The 20,456-nt window shown below is 40.4% G+C and overlaps 1 protein-coding gene across 4 annotated transcripts in view; it reads right to left on the bottom strand.

The window, feature by feature from the left end:
- The window catches only part of tsnare1 (T-SNARE Domain Containing 1), a 1,003,225-nt gene that overhangs the window by 688,411 nt on the left and 294,358 nt on the right, over positions 1-20,456 (bottom strand). For all 4 annotated transcript variants that reach the window (XM_059975426.1, XM_059975433.1, XM_059975441.1 and 1 more), the window contains one exon: positions 8,051-8,128. In XM_059975426.1, the coding sequence (XP_059831409.1) occupies positions 8,051-8,128 (78 nt within the window). The remainder of the gene's footprint in view (positions 1-8,050; positions 8,129-20,456) is intronic.

The following is a 20,456-nucleotide window of genomic DNA, read 5'->3' as shown; positions in this document are numbered from 1 at the left end:
GGACCAGGGGATCGTTCGCAATAGTTAAAGAGAATGGAAGCCTTGAAAATGGACCAACCTATCTTCAAAACAATTCTGTGTTTATATTAATCCCAGTGAATCTCTTCCACTAAGCTATTTTATTTATATAATTTTCCAATAAGATTCACATGTTAGTTTGGGATTGATGATTCTCTATGTCCTTCTCCTGGAAACCAAGCATAATTCCATTAAAAATGCTTTAGGGTCCAAGTCTTTAACTCTCTCAAAGTGGCTGCACAAGTAACAGGGAGGTAAAAGCAACAAATTACATACTTAACTTTATTAGTTGAAGCACTGAGTTTACGCGTCAGGAAATTATGTTGCAGCAATATAAAACTCTAGTTAGGCCATATGTGGAGTACTGCATTCAATTCTAGTTGTCCCATTATAGGAAAAATGTGAGAATTTGGAGATGGTGCAGAAGTTGTTTACCAGGACACTGCCCGGATTAGAGAACATGTGCTGAAATGAGAGGACAAACTTGGACCATTTTCTCTGGAATGATAAAGGCTGAGGGAAGACCTGAAAGATGTTTGTAAAGTTATGAGAGGCATAGATATAATGGACAGTTGCTGTATTTCTCCCAGGGTTGAAATGTCTAATACCTGACATGGGCATGCACTTAAGTTGAAATCAGGGAAAATTCAAAGGAAGTGTTTGCGGGAAGATTTTTTTAAACACATAGAGTAGAGGACGCTATCGAGGGGTAAGTTCTTCAGACAAAGGTTAGTTGCTTTCTGGAATGAGCTGCCAAAGAAGATGGTGGAGGCCAGAACAGTAACTACATTTAAGAGGTACCTGCATTTGCAAATAGGTTGAGCTCAATTTGATGATCAGCATAGACACAATGGCAGAAAGCCGTGATTCTACATGCTTGTGCATTGAACTAGCAATGGCTTTACACTCTCTCCATAAAATCTTCAAAGTGATTCTCATGGTTTGCACAACATCAACTTGCCAATTTATGGCACTAATTGTGGGTGTAAACTTTTAAAGGACTTGCTGAAATTTGAATCATAATCAGGTTTATTATCACTGGCATGCGTCATGAAATTTGTTAACAGCAGCACCAGTATAATACTAAAATAACAATATATTAAATAGATTAAAATAATGTAAAACAGAAAAAAATATATATTTTAAAAAGAGAGGTGGTGTTCGTGGGTTTAATCTCCAGAATCGTATGGCAGAAGGGAAAAAGCATTTTCTGAACCACTGAGTGTGTGTCTTCAGGCTTCTATACCTCCTTCTTGATGGTAACAATGAGAAGAGGACATGCCCTGGGTGAGGGGGAGTCCTTAATAATGGACATCACCTTTCTGGGCCACCACTCCTTGAAGATTTCTTGGATACTAGGGAGGCTAGTACCCAAGATGGAAATTTACAACTTTCTGTAGCTTCTTTCAGTCTTGTGTAGTAGCCCCAAGTCTCCATACCAGACAGTGATGTAGCCTGTCAGAATGCTCTCGCGTGTTTTAGGTGACAAACCAAATCTCTTCAAACTCCTAATGAAATATAGCTGCTGTCTTGCTTTCTTTATAGCTGCATCAATATGTTGGGACCAGGTTAGATCCTCAGAGATCTTGAGACCCAGTAACTTGAGATTTCTCACTCTTTCTACTTGTGATCCCTCTATGAGGATTGGTTCATCTTCCCTTGGTTTAACCTTCTTGAAGTCCATAATCAGCTCTTTCATCTTACATACATTGAGTGTAAAGTTGGGGCTGTGATACTACTCAACTAACTAGGATATCTCACTCCTGTATACACTCTCATCTCCATCTGAAATTCTACCAGCAATGGTTGTATCATCAGCAAATTTAGAGATGGGATTTCAGCTATACCTAGCCACAAATTCCTGGGCATGGAGGAAGTAGAAGTGCTCCAGTGTTGATCGCTAGCAAGGAGGATTTATTATCACTAATCCACATACATTGTGGTCTTCCGGTTAGGAAGTCGAGGATCCAGTTGCAGAGGGAGATACAGAGGCCCAGGTTCTGTATTTTGTCAATCAGGACTGTGGGAATGATGGTGTTAAGCGCTGAGCTATAGTCAACAAACAGCATCTTGATATTTGCATTGTCTAGTTGATCTAAGACCGTGTGAAGAGCCATTAAAATGGCATTTGCTGTAGACTTATTGTGGCGATAGGCAAATTGCAGTGGGTCCAGGTCCTTGCTGAGGCAGGAGTTCATCCTAGCCACGACTAACCTTCCAGTCACCCAGGCAAGTGGATTTCTCTAATGTGGATTTCTCTAATGATTCCACTTGAAGCCAAACAAACCTGTAAATTGAACATTACATTTTGCTCCCCCCAATCCCAATGTCAGGCATAACCAATTTATATTTGATGGATTTACTTCACTTTTCCTTCATGACATGGCACCACACCATGGGCCTAACTCAGACCTTCCATTTATGATCACTTGCGGAAAGTGGGGATTGGAAATTCCACTACTCCTGATACATAAAATCAGAATCAACATAAAATAAGAACACAATACTTCACAAATGGAGGAACTTGGTACTTCACATTTTTTGTCACTAGAGGCTGCCAGTGCATTTACACAACAGCATCAGATATCATGGAAGTAGTAGGTTAGAATGATTAACAAGACCCTGCAGATTAAAAGGAAAATGCAAAAAGAAGCTTTAAATGCAAAGCAAATACAATTCTATGCAAAAGTCTTAGGCACAGACATATTCACCCCACCCCCTTGGAAGTTTTCATGTTTTATTGTTTTACAACATTGAATCCAAATGGATTTAGTTTGCCTTTTTTGACACTAATCAGCAGAAAAAGACTCTTCTGTGTCAAAGTGCAAACAGATTTCTGCAAAGTGATCAAAATTAATTACAAGCATAAGTATGTGACTGCATAAGTATTCACCCATTTCAAGTCAGTATGTAGTATATGCACCTTTGGCAGCAATTATAGCCTTAACTCTGCATGGATAGGCCTCTATCAGCTTTGCACATCAGCATAATGCAATTTTTCCCCATTCTTCTGTGCAAAACCGCAATCAAACTTTGTCAGACTGCATGGAGATTGAGAATCAACAGCCCTTTTCAAGTCCAGACACAAATCCTTAATTGGACTGAGATCTAGACGCTGACGTCACCACTCCAGTACATTAACTTTGTTGTTTTTAAGCTATTCTTATGTAGCTTTGGCTTTATGAGATCATTGTCTTGCTGGAAAACTAATATTCTTCCAAGTCACAGTTCTCTTACAGACCGCATCAGGTTTTCTCCAGGATTTCCCTGTATTTTGCTGCATTCCATTTACCCTCTACCTTCATAGGCCGTCCAGGGCCGACTGCAGCGAAGCATCCCTACAGCATGACGCAGCTATCACCATGTTTCATGGTACGGATTGTGTGTTTTTGATGATCTGCAGTGTTTAGTCTGATGACAAAGAAGCTCAATTTTGGTTTCATCAGACCATAGAACCTTCTTCCAGCTGACTTCAGAGTCTCCTACGTGCCTTCCAACAAAACTCTAGCTGAGATTTCTTGTGAGTTTTTTTAACCAACTGTGACTTTCTCTTTGCCACTCTCCCATAAAGTTGCAACTGGTGAAACACCCGGGCAATAGTTGTCTGTGCAATCTCTTCCATCTCAGCCACTGAAACTTGTAGCTCCTCCAGAGCTGTCGCAGGTCTCTCGGTAGTCTCCTCACTAGTCCCCTTCTTGCACAGACACTCAGTTTTTGAGGACAGCCTGCTCTAGGCAAATTTACAGCTGTGCCATATTCTTTACATTTCTTGATGAATGACTTAACTGTACTCTGAGGGATATTCAGTGACTTGGAAATGTTCTTGTGTCCATCTCCTGGATTGAGCTTTTCAATAACCTTTTCGTGGAGTTACTTAGAGTGTTTTTTTTTTGTCTTCATGGTGTAGTTTTTGCCAGGATACAGACTCACCAGCAGATGGACCTTCCATATATAGGTATATTTTTACTACAATCAATCGAAACACCATGACTGCATTTAATTAACTATGTGACTTCTAAAACCAATTGGCTGCACCCATCACGATTGGGTGTGTCATATTAAAGGGTGGCGAATACTTATCAATGAGTTTTTGCTTTATATTTGTAATTAATTTAGATCCCTTTGTCGAGATTTGTTTTCACTTTTTCTGTTAATCAGTGTCAAAATAAGCTAAATTAAATCCACTGTAATTCAATGTTGTAAAACAATAAAACCTCCAAGGGGGTTGTATACTCTTTATAGGCAGTGTATGTATAGCTAGAGTGCCTAAGACTTTTGCAAAGTACTGTATTGCTGCCAGGAAAAAAAAATTCATACAGTATACGAGTGATGATAAACCTGATTTTGACATGGGTATCTATTATGGGCTGAGAGTAAGAAGGGGGCAGGGAGAGAGGGATCATATTTGGGAAAACAGGAAGAGAGAGAGGAGGGAGCAAAAAGCACCAAAGGTACATTCTATAATGATCAATAAATGAATTGTTTAGAATCCAATTACATTGTCTGGTGTTGCAAGACTGTGTGTGTCTGTACCCTCACCAACCCCCACCCCGGCACTCCCCTGCACCTGTCCCAAACCCCTCTCACTGTGCTCCACCTTCACCATTTCAAACATCGTTTGCTCCCACCAGAGTTACAAACTCGCTCTCTGCTCCACATTGACAAATAGAAAGGATTCAAAGTACATTTATTGTTAAAGTATGTATAAATTATCCAACCTTGAGATTTGTCTTATTACAGGCAGCCACAAAGCAAGAAACCTTTAATTAACAAAAGAAACACCAACACCCAATGAGCAGAGAAAAGAGATGAAAGAGAAATTATGTAAACAACAGAAAGCAAGCAACAGCAACAGAATTCTCAACCAAATTGAGTCCAAAGCCCCAAATCCCTGGATCAGCCAGAGTAGGCCCAAAGCCCGGGATCTCAGTTTATCATAGAGAGGGGCAAATCACTGCGAAGCTTGCAGACACGAAGTGCCTAGCAGCAGGAGCAGTCTCACAGACTCAACAGTGTAGAAAAAGGAATGAACATCCTGTGAGAATGAGTAAAATTGGCCCAACCCTTCCCTCCAGTTCTAACACTCTGCCTTTCCAGTCTCTAAGTATTGGCGTTTAATCTGTCCAAACACCAGGTAGTAACGCACTCTACAACCTGGGCACTACTGCTGCAGTGATACGCTCCAGGCCTAGATGACCCCCCCCACCACCCCCGTGATATTCTGTGGGCCTCGACCTCACCGCCTAGTGATATGCTCTGGGCTTAGACCTTGCCGCCCAGCCAAAAGCCATTCTCAACCTCTACGAATCGGCTCTGCACATATAGCAATCCAACCTCACACCCTGTTTAGGTGGATTGGCATCGAAACTCCTCCGCCTCAACTCCTCTTGGAATTGCTCACTCCATATTAAGGGGTGCTTAAGGAATTTGTACATCATTGGAAGTATATAAAAAAGTGAAAATCTTTATTTTAATTTTAAAGTTATTATTTACAGATATAGAGGGAATCTCTGTATTTGTTACCTATGTGTTGGTTGAAAATCAAAATAAAACATGGTGTCATTATATCTGATAGGACGTGCTGATTATTTCCTTACAGAAGCTGAATCCCCTGATTTTATGGCACATATAAGAGGTGACAAATCATTATATGCCAGGAACAGTTTCAAACTTAGTCAATTTTAATCTTTTCAAACAGCAAATATAAATGTTTCATTTTAAGCTAACCACTAGAGATATGTCACGCCATTGTATTTTCCTGAGATTTTAAATAGGAGTAAAAACATTTCTGATTGAATCCACAACTGCTGCGCGGCACAGAGACCGCTGGAAGCAAAGGAACACCTGAGGAACATTGCAATTTATAGTGGCATCCAACCAATGTAAGCACTTCCAGTCCACAGTGATGCATCAGCTCCCCCACATCACTTCATAGACTCCACTTGCAGAAGTAATTACCTCCACTCCATCGCGGATACTGTGCTTTTGTCAGATATTCAAAAGCATTTCTGTGGGAATAACTCCAACAGAAGCGGATGTCCCAAAAGAAATATTATTAATTCAGTTCTGCATTTCTCACAGATCTTTGTGTGTCCCTGAGAAAAATAAATGTCTGCTCAGCCATTTTGTGACTGATTTTCAGAGATGTCATCGGTTTCTTACAGCTCTCTCTGGCTGCTTTAAAAACACTCAAACTAGAACTCAATTTTATATCTAGAATTTTTAACTCTTCATTAATATTAATAAAGTACAATTTTGATTTCCAATACATACCGTCCACAGATACTGAAAAGCTTCCATTTTTATAGGTGCCCATAAGTCATAAATGCACAAAAATCATTCAATGTGGTAACCCTAAGCTCTACACTATTGTAATGAATGGCATCAAATCTATATAAGTCTGATAAGGAAGAACAATTACCAGAAGTGAAGAAATTGGAGCGAGAGGAGAGAGAGAGAGAGAAAGGGGGAAAGAAATAAGTTGTGCCATCCATAGAAAAAAAACATACATACATAAGTCAGTCTTTCTGATTTAATAATATTCTGGAAGCTCATTTGTACTTACGGGTGTTCATAACCTGGGGATGATTTTGATAAACCAAAATATATACACTAACCAAACAATATTCTCAGTACAGGCAATGGTATTGGGAATAGTTTCACCAATTGACCTGTTTATATTTTACTAAAACATTATATATATTATAGTCAACACCATAATCTAGCAAAGTGAGTAAAAATAAATCACAATCAACCTATAAAACAGAGTATTTGGTTTCCTTTCCTCAACATTTACATGGCCACAATGCAATCATTTGCAACAATATTCACAATTACTTGGTTAACACATGATAACTGGAAAGAGGTATTAATTAGTTACCAAGGAAGATATTTAACATTCATTTTAAGACAAAAAAAGTAGTGTAAGGAGAGCAACTGTTGAAAACAGAAGGTACCATTAAAAAGTACAGCAAAAACTGAGGATTGCACTTGATACTCCGGCCTGTCCTTGTGAAGCTGCAGGCATCAGCTCCAAACCACTTGCGTACTTAGCAAAGGCTAAAATGGAAGTCTGAAGTGCCAGCTGGTTTCTCAGTGTAGTCTACCCATTACTTCAAGGCTAAGTCAGTCAGCTGAAGAGGCCTTTTATCTTTCAAACATGCTGTCCTGGGCAGTACTTGTAATCTTCTGCTTCAAAGGATTCTCGCTACTAATCACAAAATCCTAAACCTTTATGTTTGCAAAACCAGTATCCCAATGTTGTTCAGTTAAGAATTAGGCCAGGACTCAGTCTCTATAGCTCGGTGCCAGTTTTGGGGAAATTACATGGGAAATGGTTGTTCTGCATTGATACTGTGAGAAGCTCATATCCTAAGTAAATAAGGGATGCCCTGTACATGATGCAATTTTTAATGACCCTGTTCCTCTTTCCTCCTTCTTCCCACCCCTTCTTTATCAGTCTCAGAGTCCATCTTCTTCATCCAAAGGACATCGGAATCTAACCCACATGACTGTAGATCCTTTTGTCTAGATTGAAAGGAAGGCCGGAATTGTTGGACATTCATCATGTGGTGACATCGCAATATCCAGGGATAAGGTAATTCACCTACAAATCAATCTTAGTGTCCGTACGGATGTGAATGATTGAAGCTGAGATTATGTGTACAAAGGTAACAATTTACCCATCACTGCATTTTGTGCCACTGGGAGGAAATTGAACTGTTTTTTTGGAAGAAGTTTTTTTTTACTGCACTCTTTATACAAGGTTTATTTTCTGAAGATTGTTTCCTGTACAATGTACTTGGCTATGAATCACATACCCCGTCTCACCTCTAATTCAATGGCTAACACACATTTGTCAATAAACACTTTGCATTTATAAAAGCCTGACTACAGTTTATTGAGAATAGTAAATGGACTCACAAGTCATCACTTGATCTTCAGTTGCCAGTCAATCAATTTACCCAATCAACCTCAACAATAATTGAGGCAGAACCCTTACACTGTCTAAGCAAATGAAAGGGAAACTCACCATTTGTGTTAATGCGGAAAATGTTGGCTGTAAGCTCCTGAAAGACTTCTTGTATTTCATTGGGATCGATTTGTGATGCTGTTGGGTAAAAAAAGAAACTGGTTATTGTTAAGTATTTAATATTTCAGCAATATTTGAGTAATATTATACATATATGTTTGACTAAGCATTCTGTGTTGTTTACATAATGCATTGCAGACTGTATGTAAAGGTAGATACATGGCATACATCATTACTTGGCCAATGTCATACCTACAAGCCTTGCTAAAAGTAAAAAGGAAGTTAGACTTCCATTCCTAGCTCCTTTGTTTTTCTTTCAATTAGTTTTTAAGTTTTGAAGTTACAAAATATAACAGTGGCAACAAGATATTTTTAAAATGAACCCAAGAACACTACCTACCTGTTGAAGCAAAGTGAGACGTTTGAGATAAAACAAAATGCAGATGCAGTCAGAAATTAAAGTGAGTGTGAACAGAATTGTAATGTCTAAACAGAAATCTGCTTGACTGAACAAATTGTACTGCCGTTGTGACAGGGGCTCAAAAACATCAGAGCAATCCAAGTTTAAATATGAAAAATTTGATAAGCTGAGCCTACTGGGTCTGAACACCTCCCTCTGTAACTGGATCCCAGACTTCCTGACTGGGAGACCTCAGTCAGTCCAGATCGGGAGATGGGTCTCATCAGCAAGAACGACGAGTCAGCTTACAGAGAGGAGGTGCAGCAGCTAACGGACTGGTGCAGAGCCAACAACCTGTCTCTTAATGTGAACAAAACAAAAGAGATGGTTATTGACTTCAGGAGGGCATGGAGCAACCACTCCCCATTGAACATCAGCAGCTCCTCGGTTGAGATCGTTAAGAGCACCAAATTTCTTGGTGTTCACCTGGCGGAGAATTTCACCTGGTCCCTCAACATCAGCTCCATAGCAAAGAAAGCCCAGCAGTGTCTCTACTTTCTGCGAAGGTTGAGGAAAGTCCATCTCCCCCACCCCCCCTCCCCATCCTCATCACATTCTATAGGGGTTTGCATTCAGAGTATCCTGAGCAGCTGCATCACAGCTTGGTTCGGAAACTGCATCATCTCAGATTGCAAGATCCTGCAGCAGATAGTGAGGTCAGCTGAGAAGATCATCGGGGTCTCTTCTCCCGCCATTACAGACACTTACACTACATGCTGCATCCGCACAGCAAGCAGCATTATGAAGGACCCCTCATACAAACTCTTCTCCCTCATGTCATCTGGGAAGAGGCACCGAAGCATTCAGGCTCTCACACCAGACCATGTAACAGTTTCTTCCCCCAAGCTATCAGACTCCTCAATACTCAGAGCCTGGACTGACACTAACTTACTGCCCTCTACTGTGCCTATTGTCTTGTTTATTACTTATTGTAATGCCTGCACTGTCTTGTGCAGTCCTGGGTAGGTCTGTAGTCTAGTGTAGTTCTTTTTCAGTGTTGTTTTTTACATAGTTCAGTGTAGTTTTTGTACCATGTCATGTAACACCATGGTCCTGATAAAACGTTGTCTCATTTTTACTATGTACTGTACCAGCAGTTATGGTTGAAATGACAATAAAAGTGACTTGACTTGAAAAACCAGCAAAGTAGGACACATACAAAGATGCGGACCTTCTACGATTTGCCAATTACTTTCAAAATACTGGTGGAAAGCAGCAGGCCAGGCAGCATCTATAGGAAGAAGTACAGTCGACGTTTCGGACTGAGACCCTTCGTCCTGACATGTCATAAGGAAGACATGTCAATGGACAAAGGAGTGTGGGTTGGTTTTCAAAAAGATCAATGAAGTGAGGACGTTAGACTATACTCACACATTATAATCCACACCTTCCAATGAAGCTTGCCATGCACTGTTCACATCCAGAGTCAACTCCAAACCTGTCAGAACTATTTCCTGCAGTCCCAGAGACAACCACTACAACCGCCATAGAGGAGGCCTCAGAACCTGAGAGTGTTTCACAGCCACAAGTCTCTCTTGCCAAGCAGAGTGACCCCCCCCCCACCCCCCAAAATCAGGAAATACATTATACCACAAGAGTGAGAAAGCCTCCATAGTGATTAAATATTTAGGCCTGAACAGGAGTAGTGTTGTGTATTTAAAATTTCAGTAATATTTGAGAAAAATTCTAAATATATTCTGTGATTAAAGCATTCTTTGTTGTTTACATAATCCAGTTATATGTAAAAATATGTAAATTGCGTATGTCATTACGCCACCATGTCATACATATGCACCTTGCTTAAAGTAAAACCAAAGTTAGACATGCATTCCCAACTCTCTTGTTTTCCTTTCAATTAGCTTTTTTTATGTTTTCGAGTTATAAAACACAACAGTTAACACAAGTCTTGCACTAGTATATGTGATTTAATCTCAACTAGCAGTTCAAATCAATCACCCCCAATTCATTCCCCGTTAAATAGAGGCATTTGTTTTAAACAGGCAGCAATATAAGGAAAGTAGAATGTAATGCAAGCTCATTAACTATTCATGCAATAACATCAACAAAAATCATAGATGACAAGTTACAAAAGCTTAATGATAATTAAAATCACTTGCAAAATTTTAATTATTTATATCAATATTTTACTCGAGATGTTCTTTAAAATCACTTATTTGCTCCTTTGAATGCAGTACAAACATAACAGGTAGTGCCAAAGGATGCCACTATTGGAGAATCAGTCTCAGAATTATGTTTATTGCTTACATAAGTCATGAAATTTCTTGTTTTGCAGCAGCAGTACAGTGCAATACACAAAAACTTACTATAGGTCTCAACCAGAAATATTGAAAAATTAGAGCAAACTAGTGAGGTATTGTTCATGGATCATTCAGAAATCTGATGGCAGATGGGGAGTAGCTGTCCTAAATTGTCTCTCCTGGCTCTGTACCACTTCCCTGACCACAGTAATATGAAGAGAGCATGGCCTGGATGGTGAGGGTCCTAATTATTGATGCTATCTTTTTGAGGCCACATTGTTTGAAAATGTCCACAATGGTTCAGAGGGCACTGATGTCCTGAGTTTACAACCCTCTGCAGCTTTTCCTTTCAACCCTGTGCATTGGAGCCTCCATCAAACAGTGATGCAACCAGTCAGAATGGTACATTTGTGGAAATTTGCTTGAGTCTTTAGTCCAGACCAAAAAGAAAGCAGGATCATAACAGTTAGACAAATAGTGATAAAACTACCACTCATCACATTTATGTTACAAAACGGAGAACTGACTTGGTATTGTGAGAGTTCACCACATTCCATTTCTATGATCTCACAAAAAGAACTGGCCAGCTGGGCCTTCCTTATCAGAACTGATGAGCTGGCTACACAGGGTCAACCAATGCTGGGACAGAGAACAAGATGTCTAGTTGGCATCAAGGAGGGATCCAAATGCTGTCAGTTGTCCATGAAACGGAAGAACCATTCTCTGAATTTTGTGAAACGTCCAGTTTCTATGCTTGTAATGCATGTATACATTTGTTAATATTGCTATGTCACAAGCTGGCAAGAACTGGAAAAGGATGTAATAATGGATTCTTCCCTTTGTTCTGTGCCAATGGTTAGTGAAAATTTTATGGCAACTCTCTCTCTGCCATTGAAGTTATGCTTATAAAAGACCTCTCCAGGATTTGTGGGGTTTCTAACCTGAATAGCTCATAAGCCAGAAACATGGCAGAAGATGCCCATAGCTCTGAAGCAATGGAATTGGTTTCCTAAGTGCTCCCCTTTTTGTAGGGTCTGTACATAATTCCGGCATCAGTGTACTGGTGTGAACATTGGCATAAATATCCTTATAATAAATCTTTGACTCTTGAAATTGACCTGGGTCCCATGTGACCCTCTGATGACTCGTTTTCCCCGATGACGAGGTTTCACATCGCGAGTTTAGGGTGTTAGGAGCTAAGTTAAAGGACAAGACCCCCAGGGTTGTGACCTCAGGGTTGCTCCTCTGTACGTTCTAGTCTGGCCAGAACTAGGAAGATTACCCAGTTTAATAGGTGGCTAAAGAGTTGGTGCAGGAGGGAGGGCATGGGATTTTTGGATCATTGGGCTCTCTTCCAGGGAGCAGGGGACCTCTGCAGAAGGGTTTGCACCTGAACTGCAGGGGGACTACTATCCTAGCGGGAATGTTTGTAAATGCTGCATGGTGGAGTTTAAACTAGAGTTGCAGGGGATAGGAACCAGAGTGCCAGAACAATTAGCAGAGAGGTTGTGCAGGTAGATATTGTTAAGACATCAGATGAAGTTAGGAATCAAAATGTTGAGCATGGTGTGACTAGTGTCTAGCACTGCATATATTTCAATGCAAGAAATATTGTAGGAAAGGCGGATGATAGTGCAGAAAATCAGGTAGCTGGTTTACAAACAGAGGCAATGTATAATGAGGAGAGGATGTTGATAGGGCAATATTGCCAGTCAACAGGATGAACTGCAGCATAAAAGGCGGACAAAGTCAAAAAGGTGAATACCAGGACTGAAGGTGTTGTATTCGAATGCGTGTAGTATACGGAATAAGGTACTGGACCATGGCAGAACAGACGCAGATTGGCAGGTACAATGTTGTAGGCATCACTGAATCATTGAATCATGGCTGAAAGAATATAGCTGGGAGCTTAATGTCCACGGATACACATTGTATCAGAAGGATAGGCAGGAAGGCAGAGGGGGCAGTGTTACTTAGTTGGTAAGAAATGAAACCAAATCAATAGAAAGAAATGACATAGGGTCGTAAGGTGTTGAATCATTGTGGATAGAAATAAGGAACTACAAGGGTAAAGAGACCTTGATGGGAGTTGTATACAGACCCTCATAAAGTAGTAAAGATGTGGCTTACAAATTACAACAGGAGATAGAAAATCCATGCCTAAAGGGCAATGCTGCAATAGTCATGGGGGACTTCAATATGCAGGTAATTTGGGAAAATCATGTTAGTGCTGGATTCCAGGAGGTGGAATTTCTATAGTGCCTACAAATGGCTCTTTGGAACAGCTTGTGGCTGAGCCCAAGAGGATCAGCTATCCTGGATCAGTTGCTGATCAATGAATGAGAATTATTTGAGAGCTTAATATAATAGAACCCTTAGGGCAAAATGATCATAAAATGACCAAATTCACCTTGAAACTTAAGGAGAAACTAAAGTCAGATATATCAGTATTACAGTGAAGTAAAGGGAATTACAGAGGCATGAGAGAAGAGTTGGTGAGAATTGATTGGAAAAGAACACTGACAGGGATGGTGACAGAGCAGCAATAGCTGGAATTTCTGGAAGCAATTTGGAAGGCACAGGACATATACATCCCAAAAAGGAAGAAGTATTCTAAAGGAAAGATGACACAACCATGGCTAACAAGAGAAGTCAAATCCAACATAAAGCCAAAGAGAGTGTATATAATAGAGCAAAAATTAGTGGGAACTTAAAGGATTGGGAAGCTTTTAAAAACCAACAGAAGGCAACTAAAAAAATCATTAAGAAGGTAAAGATGGAATATGAAAGTAGCCAATAACATTAAACAAGACACCAAAATTTTCTTCTGATACATAAAGTGTAAAAGAGAAGCAAGAATGGATATCAAGCCACTAGAAAATGACACTGGAGAGGAAGTAATGGGGGGACAACAAAACACCAGACTAACTGAATAAGTATTTTGCATCAATCTTCACTGTGGAAGACATTAGCAATATGGTGGAAGTTCCCGATGTCCAGGTTCATCAAGTGTGTGAAGTTACCATAACTAGAAAGAAGCTTCTTGGGAAACTGAAAGGACTGAAGGTAGATAAGTCACCTGGACCAGATAGTGTACACCACAGCATTCTGAAAGAAGTGGATGAAGAGATCATGGAGGCATTAGTAATGATATTTCACAAATCACTAGATTCTGGAATGGTTCTGGTGGACTGGAAAATTGCAAATTTTACTCCACTCTTCAAGAAGGAGAGAGGCAGAACAAACAAAACTATAGGCCACTTAGTCATGCCTTTGGTAGAAGAAATGAAAGGGTTGGTGACTTTCTAAATGGAGAGAAAATACAAAAAACACTGAGGTGTAAAGCAACATGAGAGTCCTTTTGCAGGGACTGCCAATTGTGCAAGGATGTGTTAAAACTGGACAGGGTTCAAAGGAAGTTCATGAAAATGATTCCAGGATTGAATGGCTTGTCATTAGAAAAGCATTGGATGGCTCTGGGCCTGTATTCACTGGAATTCAGAAGAATGAGGAGTGATCCCATTGAAACCTATCGAATGGTGAAAAGCTTTGATCGAGTGGATGTGGAGAGGATATTTCCTTTGGTGGGAGAGTCTAAGACCAGAGGACACAGCCTCACAAAGGTGGGGCATCCTTTTAGAACAGAGATGAGGAGGAATTCCTTTAGCCAGAGAGTGGTGAATCTGTGGAATTCTTTGCCATGGGCAGCTGTGGAGGCAAGCCTTTATGTATATTTAAGGCAAAGATTGATATATTCTTGATTGATCAGGGCATGAAGGGATACAGTGAGAAGGCTAGAGATTGAGCTGAGAGGAATATTGGATCAGCCTTGATGAAATGGCGCAGCACACTCAATGGGTCCAATGGCCTAATTATGCTCCTATATCCTATGGTCTTTTAATCTAATACCACCCACCCGACAAGCTATAGCCTGATCTTGTACATTGTCCACTTTCCTGCCTGCTTCCCTCATTCTTAATTCTCTTGGTGTTCAAAGAGTAAAGAATCCCAAGTATTTTTAACTCACTGGATGAAGAACTACTTTCTGCTCTTAGACACATCTGGTAGTCCTCTTATTCTGAGACAATCATTTCTCGTTCTGATCACTGTGGACATGGGTAGCAGCTTCTCACATTCTACCCTGTTGATTCCTCAGAAAATTTTATGTTTCCAAGAGATCATCTCTCATTCTTTGACATTTTCTATATTACAACTGTGATTGTGAGTCAGAAATACTTAATTGGCTGTAAACCATTCTGCGGTGAACTGAGTGCATGAAATATAAATTCAAGACTTTTATTTGTTTCTTATAAACCCCAGAGAGTTCTCAATCATTCCTCACTGGAAAACACTCTCATCCCAGCAATCAATCTAGTGAGCTTTCATTGCTGCTGTTCCAAGGCAGTTGGACCATTCCTGAAGTATAATGACACTGTATTCTTGATGAGATTTCACCAAGCTCCAAAAAGAAAATCTTGTAAAACTTCCTGATTCATACACCCTCACCTCCTGTAATAAAGATTAATATCGTTACCCTGAATGCTATCTAGATTACTATATCATACATTTATCCTATATCCTGTGACTTTTTCTGTGGAATATTGGTAGATCTAGGATTATACACAGGCCAAGCCAAACTTGATAATGGATGCTGCTTTACGACAACAGCATTTCATGTAGCTGTGTTCAATAGTTGGGAGATCTTTACACGTGATGTGCTGGGTTGACTCCAGTACCTTTTGAAGGATTTTCCTTTCAAGCCATACGCAGCCAGTCAACACACTATCTACTACACATCTAGAGATGTTTATCAAAATTTTAAATGTCACACAGAATCCCTGCAGACTTCTATGGAAGTAGAGGTGCTGCTGTGCACTCTTTGCAATTGCACTTTTGCTCAGGGTCCAGGACAGATCCTCCGAAATAGTAACAGACAGGAACTTAAAGTTGTGGACCCTCTCCTCCTCTGATCCTCCGATGACAACTGGTTCAGGGACCCCTGGTTTCCTTCTTCCTGAAGTCTACATTCATTTCCTCGGTCTTGTTAACATTGAGTGAGAGGTTATTGTTATGACACCACTCAGCCAAATTTTCAGTCTCCCTCCTGTATGCTGATTCATCACCACTTTTAATTTGGCCCACAACAGTGGTGTCATCAACAAACTCGAATACAGTGTTGGAGCAGTGCTTAGCCATACAGTCATCGAGTGTAAAATGAGTAGAAGAGGGGCTAAGCACACAGCCTTGTAGAACACCTGTGTTGATGGAGACCATGGAGGAGAATCTGAAATGACTGGGGTCTGCACATGAGGAAATCAAGGATCTAATTGCACAAGGAAGTATTGATGCCAAGGTCTTGAAGCTTATTGATTAGTTTTGAGGGGCCGAGAGTATTGAATGCTGAGCTGTAATCGATAAAGAGCATCTGATGCACCTTTGCTGTCCAGATGTTCCAGGGTTGAGTGAAGAACTAATGGAATGACAGCTGCCTTGGACTTTTTGCTCCAGTAGGCAAATTGGAGCGGATCCAAGTCACCTCTCTTGCAGGAGCTGATACTTTTCATCACCAGCTTCTCAAAACACTTCATCACTGTGGATGTAAGTGCATCTATGCAACAGTCATTGAGGCAGGACGCCACTCGTCAGCTGGGCACCAATATAATTGAAGCCTGCTTGAAGCAGGTGGGTACCACACACTGCGAAAGCGAGAGATTAAAGATCTCAGTGAACGCACTAGCCAGCTGGTCAGCACAAGTCTTTAGTACATGGCCAGGTACCCCATCGGGTCTGGATGCTTTAGTTGATTCATCATCCTGAAAGCAAACTGCATGTCAACTTCGGATACTAGGATCAGAGGATCATCAGAAGATGTGGGGCTTTGCAGTGGTTCCTCCATGTCCTAATGGTCAAAGCGAGCATAGAAGGCATTAAGCTCATCTGGAAGCAAAGCTCTGTTGTCTCCCATGCCACTGGATTTAACTTTGTAGCAGGTGATGGCTTCTGGCTAAAAAAAACCCTGACCTCCATTCTAAAGCAATGTTCCTCAACTGTGAGGCTATACCTTCTGGTCCTAGGCTCCTCCACCATAGAAAACATCCTCTCTACATTCACTCTGTCTAAGCCTTTCAAGATTCAATAGGTTGTTGTTAACACACACTTTCCCCCCTCACTTTATCTCACCTATTACCTGCTAGCTTGTGCTCCCCTTTCTCAATCTTCATATTCTTGCTTCACCCCCTTTCCTTTCCAGTCTGGATGAAGGGTCTTGGGCTGAAATGCCCACGGTTTATTCCCTTCCATATCTGCTACCTGACTTGCTGAGTTGTGTGTGTAGTTCAAGATTTCCAGTGTCTCCTGAACTTTCAGTGTTTATGTTTAATTCTTCTGCCATTTCCTTTTTCCCCATTATAAATATTCTTGTCTCCAAAAGACCCAAAAGTGTCTCCAAACCTCAACACCTATTGTGGTATAGCTTGCATTCTCAGAACAACAACACAAATTACATGAATTAAAGAGAGCACTATTATTTATGCACTTACTTGCCCTAAGGCAGCAGTAATTTGGTTGGGATAAGCCGAGTCTTAGCCAGGAAATTTCAAAGGTTCATTTTAAAGGTTCATTCTACTGTCAAAGTATGCATGTACAATACAATTCTGAGATTTGTTTTCTCCAGATGGCCATTAAATACCGAAAGACCATGAGTGTTGATGTAAGAAAAGACATCAACTCCCCCCGCACGAAACAGAAAAGAAACAAAACTCAGAGCCCAAAATTCCACCCTCCCCGCAGCAAAGAACTGCCACAATCACAGTTTTTAACCCTCTCACTTGCAGAAAAGCAGTGACAGTAGCACCAAACTCCCAGTAACCCCCACACACAAAAAATAACAGATCAGCCACCCGCCAATCACCCACAAGAAAGAAAGCAAGAAAAGCAGAATGAAATCAAAATACAGTCCAATAATCACATAAATCCCAGAATATGGGAATCATCTTTATCCTCATCTTTATCTTTTTCTTTGTCGTCATTTGGATTAAGGGTAACCTCTTTCCACTCCAGTTTTATGAATTCTGCAGCAGTCTGAGTGCAGATATTATTTGCAGATGCTTTTGCAGACAGGTCAGGACGTGCCTGATAGGGTGAGCAGGTGACTCATTTATACGTTTCCACCACCGCTCTTCTAATAAGAAGTAGAAACTGCTCATATAATACGTAGAAGAACACGCTCAAAACACTCAGCAAGTCAGCCAGCATCTGAGGACAGAGAAAAGCAGTTACTATTTCAGGTCAAGGAACATTCATTAGAAGCTAGGGAAGAGAGAAAACAGAGGTAAAAGCATCCCCAGTTCTGAGGATTAGTCTTCAATCTGAAGGTTAAATTTGTTCCTCTTTCCAGATTTGCTGCCTGATATGCTCAGTGTTTCCAGCTCAAATTCAGATTTCGCATTCAGTTCAGAATTCCAGCATTTGTAATTTTTAAAAAATTCATTCTATGTCTTACACTGGACTTTTCTAAGCTGTCAAGACACAAACTAGAAGTACTTAATGCTAAGCCAAATGTCCCTTCTCCACTTTGAGCAGTCATGGATCAGAGATTCATAAGATTCAATGGCAATGCTGCCACTTTTTAACACATCTGTGACATATTTTCTCTTTTCTCTGGTAATTTCCCATGATAGAGTTCATAATAATCCGGTATTGGGCTTGCAAGATACATGGCCTGCCCTCTGTAGCCAACTGAGTTGAATAGAGTTTATTCAACTGAGAAGAACAGCATGGGTATCAGCCTGTCATTGGTTTGGAAGGTTTCCTGTGAATTTGAAGAATCCTGCAGCAAAGGCATTGGTGGTATCTTTCCAGTACCTTTACATGCCTACTGTAGGTAATCCAGCCTCAGAATCACAGAGTAAACAAGTAACAATAACACAAGCTGAGAAAAACTGCTGCCAAATTGTAAAAATGTTCACTTGCATAACATTGCCATCATTGTAAATCAAGCTCTATATAGCAATGGGAAAGGCTATGTCTCAAACAAAGCTGTTAAGAAAGCATATTGAGGGAATATCCAGGTTTTAAAAATTTCTAAATAAATAAATACAGATAGATAGGTAGACAGATAAATAAATCAAAGATTAATAGGTCCAAAAAGAGCTGCAGTAAATTAGAAAACTTTGAAAAACATCTAAAACTATTTTTGTTTAATTAAAGCAACATCTTTCAAAATAAATTCAATTGACACTTATTGCATATTGGTCTAAACAGTGATCAGGATGCATGGACGTTTTCAATAAGACTTTTGTTTTTGTTTTTTTTTCAGCAATAAAGCGTAATTGTGAGCTTTTCTGTATCAACTAAGCCACTTAGTAAACTGGGCTGAAACATTAGCTCACTGTCCTAAGAGCACCCATCATTGGAGACTCCAAAGACAACAATGCTGCATCAACCTGGGATCCAGACCAGGCCAGTCTCCATGTTAATCTTGTATCCATTCCCTTCAATTTACTCCTACCCTCCCAAATGTCCTCCTTTTATTCACTATTTCACATGCAGCATCACCAGCAAATGCTCTTTAGAGGGTGATAGTAAAATACTTCCCTCATTTGCTGCAGTCTTCTGGTTGAGACAGGAGATAGAATAGCGATCATAGAACATCACAGCATAGTACAGGCCTTTCAGCCCAAAGTGTTGTACTGGCCTTTCAACCTACCACATGATCAATCTGACCTTTCTCTCCTACAGAGCCCTCCAGTTTTATATCAGCCATGTGCGTATCTAAGAGTTCCTTAAGTGTCCATAATGTATCTGCCTCTAGCATCACCCCTGGCAGGACATTCTGCACACCCACCACTCCTTGTATAAAGAACTTAGCTCTAACATCCCCTGCCCTTTAATTTCTTCCAAAAGCATCAAAATTATGTTTTGTTGTATTAGCCACATCCACCCTGGGAAAAAGATTCTGTCTAGGCACTCTCATTTGTGTCATCTTGTATACTTCTATCAAGTCACTGTAAGAGAAAACCCCCAGCTTGTTTAACTTTCCTTCATTAGACATACCCTTTAGTCCAAGCAGCATCTTGGTAAATCTCCTCCATATCCCCTCTAAAGCTTGCACATTCTTCCAAAATCAATCATTTCACATTTTTCTGGGTTTAACTCTATTTGCGACTTCTCAGGCCAGTTTTGCACCCTGTCAATGTCCCACTGCAACCTACGGTGCAACAAACCCTCCACACTATCCGCAAATCCACCAACCTTCAACTCATCTGCAAATTTACCAAACCACCTTCCACTTCTTCATCCAAGTCATTTATAAAATCACAAAAAACAGGCGTCCCAGAACAGATTCCTGCGGAACACCACTGGTCACTAACCTCCAGGTAGAATACAATCCGATAACTACCACTCTCTGTCTTCAATGCGCAAGCAAATTCTGTAACCACACAAACAAGTTTCCCTGGACCCCATGCTTCCTCACTTTCTGAATGAGCCTATAATGGAGAACTTAGCAAATGCCTTATTAAAATCCATTTACACAACATTCACTGCTGAACCTTTATCAATGTACTTTGTCACATCCTCAAAGAGTTCACTTAGGTTCATGAGGCATTCCCTGACCCTCACAAAGCTATGCTGAATATAGCTAATCAAACTATGCTTCTCCAAATACTCGTAAATCCTGTCTCTAAAA

Source organism: Hypanus sabinus, chromosome 1 (genome assembly GCF_030144855.1).
Source record: "Hypanus sabinus isolate sHypSab1 chromosome 1, sHypSab1.hap1, whole genome shotgun sequence".
Taxonomy (NCBI): Eukaryota; Metazoa; Chordata; class Chondrichthyes; order Myliobatiformes; family Dasyatidae; genus Hypanus; species Hypanus sabinus.
This window is presented reverse-complemented; position numbering and strand designations above follow the sequence as displayed.